General features: G+C 38.2%; 1 protein-coding gene across 50 annotated transcripts in view; it reads right to left on the bottom strand.

Moving 5' to 3' along the window:
• The window catches only part of bt (projectin protein bent), a 52,470-nt gene that overhangs the window by 15,912 nt on the left and 22,394 nt on the right, over positions 1-14,164 (bottom strand). For all 50 annotated transcript variants that reach the window (XM_086826667.1, XM_086826666.1, XM_086826659.1 and 47 more), the window contains 13 exons: positions 13,177-13,324; positions 12,706-13,079; positions 9,844-9,969; positions 9,072-9,771; positions 8,653-9,006; positions 6,857-8,569; positions 5,641-6,540; positions 4,757-5,520; positions 4,505-4,640; positions 3,470-4,360; positions 729-3,404; positions 381-662; positions 16-315 (listed from right to left, as the gene is read on the bottom strand). In XM_086826667.1, coding sequence (XP_086682793.1) covers positions 16-315; positions 381-662; positions 729-3,404; positions 3,470-4,360; positions 4,505-4,640; positions 4,757-5,520; positions 5,641-6,540; positions 6,857-8,569; positions 8,653-9,006; positions 9,072-9,771; positions 9,844-9,969; positions 12,706-13,079; positions 13,177-13,324 — 9,364 coding nt within the window. The remainder of the gene's footprint in view (positions 1-15; positions 316-380; positions 663-728; positions 3,405-3,469; positions 4,361-4,504; positions 4,641-4,756; positions 5,521-5,640; positions 6,541-6,856; positions 8,570-8,652; positions 9,007-9,071; positions 9,772-9,843; positions 9,970-12,705; positions 13,080-13,176; positions 13,325-14,164) is intronic.

The raw sequence follows: 14,164 nt of genomic DNA on the forward strand, positions 1-14,164 counted from the left end.
ATTTTAAAAACTTACTAAATGGATCCTTGGCAACAATCGCTCCCAAAGTTTCAAGTGGTTCTGACTCGCCCTCCTTATTTACGGCCTTAACACGGAACTTGTACTCATGTCCTGGCACCAAGCCATCAACATTGTACTCTGGTACGTCACTCTTGCCCACAGGAAGCCAAATACCTGTATCTGGATCAAGTTTTTCAATCAAATAGCTTTCTATAGGTTCACCACCGTCATCTCTTGGCTTCTTCCATTTCAGTTTACAGCCATCTTTGTGAATATCTGATATTTCCAAGGGCCCTTCAGGCTTTCCAGGTTTATCTAACCCAAAATAAAAAATTTTTGTTTACATATTTTTCAAAAAAATAGAAAGGATTTTGACCCACCAATTATATTGATTTGGAATTCCACTTGATCTTGACCATAAAGGTTATGTGCGGTGATCTTATAGAGTCCCGTATCCTTACGTTCAGGACTATTATTTATATACTTCGTATTATACGGAATATTCTCCACATGGCAAACTGATGTGGCCGGAATGGACTTGTTATTTTGATTCCAAGTAACATTGGGTGCCGGTTCGCCACTGATTTTAATATCCAAAAAAATCGCTTCCCTGGCCTTAATGTTGTAAGTCCGTATATTCTTGCGGTCAATCTTGGGGGCCACTAATAGTAAACATATAATTTACCAAATTAGACAAACAATTTTTTTCTTATAAAAGATTTACTTACGTTTTCTGGGCTTAGTAATAACAGTTTTGCTGGCATCAGAAGGTTCACTAGGTCCAGCAGCATTTACTGCCTTAATACGGAATTCGTATTCACAGTTTTCATTAAGATTTGGCACCGTCGATTTGCACTCTTCGCCACAAGTTGGAGCCGAGACTTCAGCACCCTTAATCCATTTATCAGTTCCTTTTTCTCGTTTCTCAATGATGTAACCGGTAACGGGAGATCCACCATCGTTGAGTGGGGGGCGCCATACCAAGTCCACATGATCCTTATCCCAATCTGTTGCTTCTGGAGTTCCAGGTTTGCCGGGCTCATCGAATGGATTCTTTGCAATGACGGACTGTTCCCCAGTTAATGGTTCGGAATCACCCTCAGTATTTACTGCTATAACTCGGAATTTATATTCATGTCCTGGCTCCAAATTGTTAAGTTCGGCAAAGGGTTCCTTATAGCGACCCGATGGCTGCCAACGTCCTGACTCCACGTCTAGTTTTTCAACGATGTAATGCTCAATGGGCAGGCCACCATCATCCAGCGGAGGGTTCCATTTTAGCTTACAACCCTCCTTATGAACATCTGTGACACGCAATGGTCCTTCTGGAGCACCAGGTCTGTCTAAGACAATTACTTCAAATGAAGCCTCATCTCGACCCGACTCATTCTCAGCTTTAAGGGTATATTTGCCGGAGTGGAAACGTTTCGAAAATGGGACCGTCAGCTTGGTGCGATAAGATTCAATGTCAATATTATAGTCACTATCATCGTTTTCCAATCGTGCCTTATTGTGCAGCCAAACTTTTGTTGCTGGCGGTTCTCCAGACACTTTAATATCATAACGAAGGTGTTGTCCGGCTTTAATAGTAATATCCTTAATATTAGTTCTGTCAATTTTCGGGGGTGCAAAGCGATCTTTGGCCGTCATTTGGTCCGAAGGCTCTGAAGGCTTACTTTGACCCGCCTTGTTTATGGCCTTGACTCGGAATTGATATTTATTTCCTTCAATTAAATCATTAACACGCGCCTTACAATCTGGCGTATTGGTTTCAAGAGCTTTTTGCCATTTTCCGGTATTTGGATCCTTCTTTTCAATTATATAACCAGTGATTGGTGCACCACCGTCATCATCGGGAGCTCGCCATTTAAGATCACAATGATTTGCTGACCAATCGAGAATTTGTGGCTTACCGGGGGTCTCGGCGGCATCAAATGGATTCTTAGCCTTGGTAGGAACATCGGTGACCAAAGGCTCCGATTCACCTTCAGCATTGACAGCCTTGACTCGAAACATATATTCTTTACCTTCGGTAAGGCCAGGGACATCAGCTTCTGGAACCTTAGTGGTTAAAACTGGTACCCACCGTCCCGTTTCTGTATCCATACGTTCAACAACATATTGTTCAATGGGCTCACCACCATCATCTTCGGGCTTCTCCCATTTCAGGTGGACACTCTCCGCTGTTACATCGGATACAGTTAATGGACCCTTAGGCTTGCTCGGCTTGCATAGAACCTCTAGTTCAACTTCCACTGTATCACAACCGGAATCATTTTTCGCAGTTACTATGTATGTACCACGATCCGCTCGCTTCACCTTTGGCATTATAAATGTAGTCTTGTAATCCTCATTATCAATCTTGATGTGATCGGATGATTTGATTTCCGAGCCATTGTATGTCCAGACGATTTTAGCTGGTGGCTCTGCCTTAACAGCAGCATCCATGTGAAGCATTTGACCACTGCGCATAATTTTCTTCTGCAGATTCTTGCGGTCGATATGTGGTTTTAAGAATCGAGGCTTAGCTATTACCGTTTTGGAAACATCACTAGGTTCACTTGGACCTGCCTTATTGACTGCAACGATACGAAACTCATACTCATGTCCATCTTCGATGCCGGAAGTAACGGTGCCAGTGGTCTTATCACCTGGCACAGTGGCGGCATCCACCCAAGCCCTTCCAGATTTGTCCCTCATTTGAATGATATATTTCTGAATGGGTGCCCCACCATCGGTTTTTGGTGAATCCCACGCCAAGTCAACGAAGTCCTTATCCCAATTAGTGGGTTCGGGTCGGCCGGGCTTATCGGGTTCATCGAATGGATTCTTAGCAATAATAGGTTTCTCTGTTTCCAAATCTTCCGATTCACCCTCCTTGTTAACGGCTCTTACTCGGAACTTGTATGGTTTTCCTTCGTGAAGACCTATAACTTTTGCTTCGGGTTCGGTACTCTTTCCACATGGCAACCATTGACCCGTGTGCGGGTCAAGTTTTTCAATTTCATAATAATCAATGGGAGTTCCACCATCATCATCGGGTTTTTCCCATTTAAGCTTGCAGCTGTGTTTCGTGATATCGTTGACTTGTAGGGGACCCTTTGGCTTTCCAGGTTTACCCAAAACACTAATCTCCAATTCGGCGACATCTTCGCCAACTTCGTTTGTGGCCTTGATGGTATACTTGCCACTTTGTGGGCGTTGAGAACGCATGACAAAGAACTTTGTATTGTAATCAATATTATCTATTTTTATGCCTTCCTCACTGCTTACCAGTGGTAAGTTGTTAAAGAACCATTCCACTTTTGGAGCAGGCTCACCCTTGATGTTTATATCCAAGCTTATAGACAAACCAGCTTTAACGATAACCGGCTTCAGATTGGTTCGGTCAATAAGAGGTTTTACTAAAAATATATATTTAAATAGAAATTAGAAATAAAATAAAAATTTATTGATTGTAATAACTTACGGTAGCGTGGCTTGGCTGTATGCCAATTACTCTGCTCAGATGGATCCGATGGCCCGGCCTTGTTAACAGCACGAACTCTAAACTTGTACTGCTGACCCTCTTCCAACTTCTTAACCACGCCCTTGCAAATTGGACCTTCCGTCTCCATTGCTTTAACAAATTCTCCCGAGTCCTTATCCATAACTTCGACGATATAACTTGTAATGGGAGAGCCGCCATCGCGTATTGGTGGTTCCCACTTCAATTTTACATGATGCTCATCCCAATCATCTAGTTCGGGAAGGCCGGGTGGCGCTGATATATCAAATGGATTTTTGGCTGTAATCGCTGAATCAGTTTCCAATGGCTCCGATTCACCCTCCTCGTTCACGGCCTTAACTCGGAACTGATAGCGATGATTGGGATCTAGACCCTTAATATCGATATCGGTCTTTTCGGAATCAACAGAACCAGCAGGAACCCATTTACCCGTCGCTGTGTCCATTTTTTCTACGATATAACCGGTGATGGGAACACCGCCATCATCCTTGGGTTTCTTCCACTTTAGCTTGCATCCTTCCTTGTGAACGTTCGAGACCTCCAAAGGACCTTCGGGCTTTGAGGGCTTGTCAAGAATAATAACTTCAACAAGAGCCTCATCGACACCATTGATATTTTCAGCTCGAAGCTTATATTCCCCGCTTACATTGCGCGCTGTATCGAGTAGGGTAAGCTTTGTATTGTAGTCTTCGTTCTCTAATCTCACTTGTCCTGTTGGTGAAAGTTCCTTTTCTTTAAAGAACCAGGTTAGTGTTGGAGCTGGCTCGCCCTTAACATCCACATCGAATTTGACAGTTTGGCCAGCCCGTACCTTGATGGGTTTCATCTTTTCGCGGTTTATCGATGGTTTAACTACATAAATAAATTAATTATTAAAAATTAGTGAAAGAGAGTGATAAAAGGAATTAAAGCAGGTTGGCTGGCTTAACATTTTTAAATGATCGCAGGTCGAGGGCTTCTCTCTTAGGCTTACGCGTATATTAAATACGATCTTACGATTTCTGTGTTTGGCCAAGTGTGGTTCTGTAGAATCGCTAGCTTCACTGGGACCAGCTTTGTTCACTGCCCGCACACGGAATTGGTAAATATTGCCTTCAGTTAAGCCATCAACGGTTGCTTCTGGTGTGGATGTCTTCAAGTATACATAGAACAATTTATATTAATATTGAAAAAGAAAAGGATACAATTTCCAAATTATATAAAATTACTACCTTTATCTTTTTTTTCTGGTTGGTATATAATACTTACATTCGTCGTAAGTACTTCATCCCAAACAGGCGAGAACTTATCTTTTTTTTCAATGATGTAACCAGTAATTGGGGCTCCTCCATTATCCTTTGGTTCTGCCCACTTAAGCTTCACCATATGCTGGTCGTAATCTTCGATCTTGGGTGTACCCGGCTTGCTAGCAGCATCGTACGGATTTTTGGCTATAATTTTGCCATCAGTATCCAGGGGCTCCGATTCGCCTTCCTCATTGACAGCCTTGACCCGGAACTGATACTCATGGCCCTCTTGAAGGCCCTTGACATCAAATTCGGTATCATTGCCTGAGGTCCGGCCGACAGGAACCCATCGACCCTGTTTAGTATCAAACTTTTCGACTTGGTATGCTGTTATTGGCTTGCCACCATCATCTTCGGGCTTTTTCCATTTTAATTTACAGCTGTCTTTTGTCACATCCTTGGCCTCCAAAGGACCCCTTGGCTTACCAGGCGGAGCTAGAACATTTACTTCAACAGTAGCCTCATCCTCACCGTGCTCATTAATAGCTTTTATCTTATAAATTCCCGTATTATTGCGAACCGTATCAATAATGGATATCTTTGTATTATATGGGATGTTCTTAATTTCGCTACTACTAGGTAATTTTTCTGGCTTGAGTTCTATATCGTTTTGATACCAAATTATTGTCGGTGGGGGTTCGCCGCGAACATTTACATCGTATTTAATAGGCTTACCAGCACGAATTAGCAAAGGCTTAAGGTTTGTTCGATCAATGCGAGGTTTCACTAAAGAAATATATATTTAAATATTTATTTTCGTTTCTTAAACTTACTATAAAATATATATATAAATAATTAATAAAATGATTTAAAGAACTTTGATTTTTTTTTCCATAAATAACTTACATTTCTTATACTTTGCAATTTGAGGAGCACTTGCATCGGATGGGGGCGACGGACCCGCCTTGTTAACAGCTATAACACGGAATTGATATTCTTCGTATTCTTGTAGACCGGAAACAGTCGCCTCCAGCTGATCTCCGGGTATTTCCAAAGCTTTTTCCCAATCTGGTCGGTTCTTTTCTTTTCTTTCAATAATATATTTCTGTATTGGGGCACCGCCATCATTATTTGGCGCTGCCCACTTCAGACTAACACTTTGATTGTCATAATCGGTGACCTCGGGAGTACCCGGCTTATTGGGCTCATCGAACGGATCCTTGGCAACGACACCGACCAAAGTGGTCAATGGTTCAGATTCACCTTCCTCGTTGACGGCGGATACACGGAACATATATTCGGAGCCAGGACTTAAGCCAGTTACATCGAAGCTAGGCGGTTCCTTTTCACCGGGAGAGCGTCCAACTCTTATCCATTTACCCGTCGCGGTGTCCATTTTCTCTACGACATACTCCTTGATGGGTACACCACCATCATCTTCAGGCTTTTTCCAGTGCAATTTGCAGCCCGTCGAGGTGACGTCGGAGACCGCAAGAGGTCCTTTTGGGGAAGTAGGTTTGCCCAAAACAATTAATTCAACTGTCTCACGATCGATTCCATTACGATTTTCTGCTTTTAAAGTGTAAAAACCACTATCCTTGCGCACTGCATTCGTGATCAAAAAATCAGTATGATAGTCTACATTTTCTATCTTAATTCGATTGCTGTTAGTCAAGGGAACATCATCTCTCCAACTCCAATGGAGTTCTGGGATAGGTTCACCGATGACATCGACGGACCATTTATGGGAGCGCCCACTCTTCATAGTTACTCGTTTAAAAGTACTACGATCAATCAAGGGTTTTACTATAAAAGTTAAAATTAAAATATTTTTATTTTTTCTAAATAACTTTTGGGAATATTTATTAAATGTTATACATACGAAGTAAAAGCGTTGCGGTATTCAGCTAAAAGTACAGCCTCTAATTAGTTTTGCTAAGAAATTAATAATCATACATGCATAGGCATTATATATATTCAGCATGTTTAGAAATTATAAAAAGTTCTGAAAGCTACAAAATAAATTAAAAAAAAAAAAAAACTCGAAAAGAGCATTTTGATCTTAAAAATGTTAAGCCCAAAAACATACAGCCAAATATAAAATATGTAAGAAATAACTTACGATTTCTGTGCTTGCAAAGGTGATTATCTGTGGGCTGTGATGGCTCTGAAGCTCCAGCCTTGTTTACGGCTCTCACACGAAATTGATATACCATTTTTTCTTTTAATCCATCGACCGAACACTCGGGCGTAGGATCCTCCGTCTTGGCGACCTCACTCCAAGAGGGTGAGAATTTATCTTTAATTTCAACGACATAGTGAGTGATTGGACGACCGCCATCCGATGGTGGTCTTTTCCACTTGAGCAGGACACTCTTGTTATCGTAATCATCGATAATGGGCTGGCTTGGTGGACTCGGTGGATCATAAGGATTCTTGGCCACAATGGCATCGGTGGTTTCTAATGGCTCAGATTCACCTTCTTTGTTCACTGCCTTGACACGGAATTTGTACTTCTTATTCGGGGTTAATCCCTTAAAATCAAAAGAGGTCTCATTGGGACCAACTTCTCCCGCGGGTATCCAACGACCCGTCTCCTCATCCATACGCTCTAAAGCATAGCCTGTGATGTCACAGCCACCGTCATCCTCGGGACGTCGCCACTTCATCTTGATGTGATTGGCACGAACCTCTTCAGGTTCAAAAGGACCACCCGGAGCATAGGGTCGATCGAGAACCACAACTTGGGCTTCGGACTCTATGGTTCCAGAACTATTTGATAATACCAATTTGTATGTTCCTGTATCCTTTCTGACCGATTTCTTTATAGTTATTGAAGAGTTTCTATCCAATTGCTCAAGACAAATTCGTTGGTTATCGAACGTTAAGTTATCGGTATTCTTTACCCATGTTGCATTTGGTTCAGGCTCACCATCATACTTGATATCGTAACGTATGGTTTGGCCCTTTTTCACTGTTATATTCTTAAGGCCATCGCCCACCAGGAATGGTTTGACGAAACGGCATTTGGCAATAATGGATTTTGTCTTGTCACTGGGTTCACCAGGTCCAGCTCGGTTAATAGCACGGACTCGGAATTCGTACTGCTGGCCCTCTTTAAGGCCATCAACTGTGGCGGTTCTGGCATCGCCATTAACTTCCTTTCCTGAAACCCAGTCGTTGGAGAACTTTTCTTTGTACTCCACAACATAGGCTGTGATCGGGTCACCACCATCACTATCTGGTGCTTCCCATTTGAGATCAGCATGATCCTTGTCCCAGTCAGTAAGATCCACTTCCTTGGGCTTTCCAGGCTCATCCCATGGATCCTTGGCCAAGATTGTATTCTTAAAGGTTGCCGGATCTGAGGGACCAATGCTGTTGACAGCACGAATCCGGAATCTGTACTGTTTTTTTGGTATCAGGTCATCGATTTTCTTGCAACACGGCTCGTTAGGTTTAACCTCAGATACTGGCTCCCAGCCTTGTTTCTTGCTTAAATCCTGTCGTTCAATAACATATTTTATTAGAGGAGAGCCGCCGTCATCCGACGGTGGCTTAAAGTTAACGACACATGATGTCTGATATATTTCGGTAATATCAACGTCATTCGGGGGCAGCGGCACATCTTGGAATATCACTTGGACATCCTTGGTATCTTCACCTTGGCCGTTGGATATTTTAATTTGATACGGTCCGGATAAATCTCTAGATGGTTTTTTGAACTTAAATGTCACCTTGTCGTCATTAACAGCGACCTCTACATCCTTGACGGGCAAGGGCTTGCCGTCTTTGAATAATTTTGCTTCTACAGGAGTTTGTTTAGTACCGGAAACTAAAAATGTTAAAAATTGTAGGAAAACATTTTAGAATCTAACTAACCAAATAAATTAAAAGTTATATTAAATGTTTTCTTACCTTTAAATGGTACTTCTAAAACGACAGGAGCACTAATTGGTCCAGCAAATTGATCAGGACAATCAATATTTGGCCTACTTTCACCCTTACGCACCGTAACATTACACTTGGAATTAAGCTGTCCCGATTCGCAGGAAATTTCACCCTCATCAGACATATCCAGGTTATTAAAGATTAGTTGATGCTTTCCGCCCCCTAAATTCTTGATCTCAATGCGTTCACTTGGCACTATGGGTTCGCCATTAAATTTCCAATCGCAGGGTGCTGTTTGATCTTGAAGCTCGATATCGAGAACAAGCTTCTCTCTTTCTACGGCATCGGTGTCCTTGAGTTTTTTATTAAAACGATTTTGATCTACATAAAAATAATTTAAAGAGGAAATTATAAAAAAGAATAAAAGAAGTAGGGTGAGGGCTTACAGTTGATAATTATTTCTGCTTCTGTCTTATCCGCATTCGTCGTGCATTTAAACTGACCGGCATCCGTAACCTTGCAATCTTTTATCACTAGCTTACGCTTACGACCATCTTTAACCACTTGAAAACGTTTATCAGGTTTGACTTCCTCATTATTACGGAACCATTGAACTTCACCGCGAGCATCATCAATCTCGCAAGCTAGAGTCACCGTATCCTTTTCTATGCACTGCTGAGACTTGAGAACTTTGACAAATTTGTACGGATACTCGGTGACCTTTAGCGTACACTCAGTTTTATCGGGTTGCTTGTCTAACTGACAACGATAAAGACCCAAATCCTCAAGAACCGTGTCCTTAATAATCAGTTTAAGATTACCATTAATATCTTTGGAGATAAGATAACGAGGATCATCTGATTCGATTTTGGTATTGTCCTTAAACCAATGGACATTGGCCATACTACTGCTAACGGAACACTCCAATGTCGTTTCGTGTTGCGTAAATCCGTCGAGCTTCTTTTTCAGAGGTTTCGTAAAAGTATACGATGGATCTGGCTCTTCGACATTCAAGAAGGCCGTACTAGACACACCGCCGATTTCGATAGTATACTTGCCAGTATCCTCGACTTTGGGAGTAGTAATTATTAACTGATATGTATCGTTTTCCTGTTTAAATTTAAATTTACTGCCCGTAAACACTTCCTATAATTTATTATGATAATTTTGATTTAAAAATGTTTTACGAAATATAGTATTTTTTGATGCGCTACTTACATCTTTGCGGAATAGCCACTTGGGCTTGCAGTTTGGTTTGCTGAATCTCGCCTCGAACACCACCTTCTTATCCTTTCCTTCCTTAGCAAATTGATCAATTAGGGGACTAAGGAAGGACTCTACTTTCTGCACTCCACCACACATATTACACGTTGTCAAAAATGGGTAAAGTTTATATATATATAAATTTCGATATACTATTTTTTTGTGAGAATGTAAATACTCAAAATATCATCTCATACATATGTGTATGTAATTTAAAAATATACCATTACAAGAACATCATTTGTAAGAAATATATATGTTTGAGTATCATAAAAATATATTTTTAATTTTATCTTTTAAATAGTACATGCTATTTATGCTGTATTATGCAAAATCAGAAAAAAGGGGCAAAAAAACAATTTTTTTCATTTGCACAAATAATATGCAGTTTATATTCATATATTGTTATAAACATTATTAGAAATATAACTGACTTCAAGAAATTGCCGAAACCCTTTTAAATTTACACACATAACAAGAAAAAAAACTATCTTCCGGACGTTTTTCTTTTATTATTATTTTTGTTTCATTTTTTATTATTATTATTATTTTTTTTGACCGGGCTTATAGAGAAACTTAACATTTTTGCTGATTTTTCAAGGATTTTTTGCTTTTATACAAAGGGTTTATAATGCAAGAGAATAAAATAAAATTTTTAAAATTATCAATTATTTTAATATACGAACTGTACAAAACGTGACACGAAAGGAACTTTCTCTTTAGATTTTGGGCTTTAAATTATTACTTCAGTAATGCCCATAAATTTGTGACTACAGCGGGACAACAGGACTGTACCTCTGAAAATTTTATAAGTAGAAAAACAAGAAACCAATTTTCATTACAAGTATCTAAGAAGGAACAAGCCAGATTGGAACATTATATTATATAGCTGACATGGAAACGATTAATTGAAATAAATCCTTTTCTCAATTACAGAATTTTCCCGCACGCTCCTTGGAAAAAACGGAGAAAAATTGATATTGAACAATTTTCGTCGACATTGATCCTATATATGATACATTGATACATCGAATTTTTGTTATATATGATATCTTCAAATTTACAACGGTAAGTTAGTTTCCTTTCTTGTTTTCGTTTGTGATACTTTAATTTAAAGTATAACATACATAATATAATATACAGGGGTGGTCAAAAGTATTTACACAAATTCTCACTTATTTTCGCCGCCAAACTTCTTTTAGTTATTGTTATTATTGTTCTTGACCAATTTCCATAAAATTTTTGTTATCCCATAAATTGATTTTACGAAAACTAAAACAAAAGATAACGGTTCAAAGGACAACGCTAAAAGCAAAAGATAATTTTGGATATAGTTTAATGAACTCAATTTCAGCCAATTGAAAGCCTTCATCGATACCAAAGCAAAATTTTTAAACTATTAATAAAGTAATTTATGAGATTGTCGCTAAAAAAATATACAATTTTAATAGCGTTACGCTTAATACGAAAACCAATTCTGTTTAAATATTACACTGAAGATTCATCCATTCTCTTACTTATAGCATTTTTCTATGAACCGTTAACTTTCGAATTCTTTTTTGGCTTGCTTTTGCATAGATCATAGAAAATGTCAGGGAAATTGGTCAACAACAACAAGAATAACAACTAAAAGAAATTTGCATGTAAAAATGGTCGTTGTTTAAATAATTTTGACTACCTTTGTATTTTACATTTATTTTATATCGAATTTATAATTAATGTTTTATGCATGTGTAGTAAATGCATAAACATAAATATGTCCTAAAGCTTGCATTAAATGCCCACCATAGATTTAAAAAAAAAAAAACATTTTTACGAAATTTTTTTAACGTTCAACATGCTGTTTTAGTTATAAAGCAATGAAAATAGACAACAATAGTGTTACTACCTTTTAAACTGAAAATTACGAGTAGAATAAGAACAAAATAACAAAAAAATCAAATTTCAAAATCGATTTAACAAAATCGATACAAAAAATAAAGAAAATGTCTATATTCTAATAACTTGTCTCAGAAATTCATAGAGATGAAATCGAAATATAGTTACTATAGTAACTGAAATGAACTGATTAAAAAATCAGCAAAAAACAAGAATTTCATATCTCTTAACACTGAAAATACAAATTAATTAATACAAGTATTTTTTATTTAAATATGTAGAAGATTCAAATAAAGAAAGAGCGCACACCTCCTCTCTTCGAAATGGATGTAGTGTCGGCCAATCGGGGATCAATTCAGCTAAAGATGGTCTACGTGATCCTGGTGCCTAAATATTTTCAGTTTAAACGATCGTAAATAAACTTAATAATTGCAACTATTTTTTTGTCACTTTAACGGTTAATAAATAGAAAAGTAACGTTCAAAGTTAAGGCACAATTATACAAATTCGTACGGATAATTCTGGGATAGATATGTTAACTAAATCCTCCACTGGTAGTATTCCTAACCACCTATTTTCGAGATTTTTATTTTAATATAATGAAAATTATACTTTGATACTCTATAAATTAAAAAAATAAATGTTAGTTTAATATAAAATAAAATATTGTAACATTTTCTAAATTACTTATAGCACTCCCTCATATATTTTGCCTTTTCAAGTTTTGTAACACAAGCGAAATTAATAATAGCGTTTCTTGAAAAGCTTAGTTAAATGAAGTAAACTCAAGCTGTATTTAAATGTTTCAGATGGCAGTGTCAGTTTAAAGTTTATGCATATATATTTTTCAACTAAAACATTTAAATTTACAAACTGAATCTTTATCAACATAGGATGGAGAACACCCATCACTTCTATCAAGAATCTCTTTTTCCTTACCCTTTCAACTTTTTTAAGGGCCGGCAACGGTTTTTCCGTTTCCTTCAGATCACCCCAATTGGGATCCTGTTCATCTTTGTCCCATTTTTGATAACGTCTTTTCTTAAGCATGGCTCGGAAGTCCATGCCACTCGAATCGGAGACATATAATTGCATCTCCGCCGAATCCTCACCGTGTATATTCGATACGACCACCTTGTATTTACTCTCATCATTTGGCTTGCACTTACGCATACACAGTGTAATTGTGTTTGTCTGCCCATCGGTGAGGAATTTATAACGACCGCCCTCAAGGATCTCGCTAACACCCTTGTAGAATTTAAATGTGGGCGCTGGGCAGCCCTCGACACCGACCGTGAGGTAGGCAGTCGAGTCTACAAAAAACAATTATGATTATGGTACATTTTTACATACATGTGGGTTAGTCAGATATTTTACATTGAAATGATTAATAAACAAACACACACATACCTTCAACCACCGAATATGACTCTTGGACATCGACAATTGATGGGGGACCACCATCACCGACATCGCGTAGTGGTGTCGATGGTTTGTTGATAAGGTCTTCTAGATCCTGCACACTTGGACGACGAACATCAATTGATGGTCTTCGCCGCTGTTTTCGACCAAACATCACATACAAGACATTGGACACGAACGAGGAGTCAGATAGACACAGAAAATAAGATATAACAAAAGAACATAAGTGATATGGGGTTAAACCATTCATTAAATTGAAAATGTTGTCCATGCCCGGAATTAACATTCAAAATGCCTTTCAATAGTTTCCGGGTGCTTTCCAATTATTTGTATTAAAACGTGCTCTGCTTTATTTAAATATAAATAGGAAAATAACGCAAATAATGTAACCATATTGCTATGTTTACTTTTAGCCAGATTCTAAAGAGCGTTATGGAAGAAACCAGAGTTTGGTTCCCAATATAATCTGACCAAATGCAACATACAATCGCAGAAGGACAGTGAACAATATTGAAGTGTTTTTTTTAATACTCTTTGTGATTAAATATAAATATATAAAATTCAACTACAGTAAACTGAAATAAAAAGTGCATTCCGCGGACAGTGGCAGGATTGAATGTAAGTGAGAAACTTGTAAAGCTACCAAGACACAATCTACAATAGTTTTACTTTATATGATTAACTACAAGTATGGGAATGAATATTATAAATTATTAACTTTTAAATATTATTATTTCAACAAAAAAATTAGTAAGTACACGATTTCGTCATGTGTAATGGTATGTATGATATCAACCATAAAGATTATGTATTAAGAATCTTATGGCTTTATTTAATAAATATAATATGTGTTTGCATTTCTAGAAAACATTCAAAAAATGTGACAGGCTTGACAGTCTAAGGGGGATCAGATACTTTTAATACTTAATATTGTTATCTATACAATTCTTTCCTAAGTACCTAAGTATTTTAAAGT

Source organism: Drosophila serrata, unplaced genomic scaffold (assembly GCF_035046125.1).
Source record: "Drosophila serrata isolate PLE 108 unplaced genomic scaffold, ASM3504612v1 contig_160, whole genome shotgun sequence".
NCBI classification, from domain to species: Eukaryota; Metazoa; Arthropoda; class Insecta; order Diptera; family Drosophilidae; genus Drosophila; species Drosophila serrata.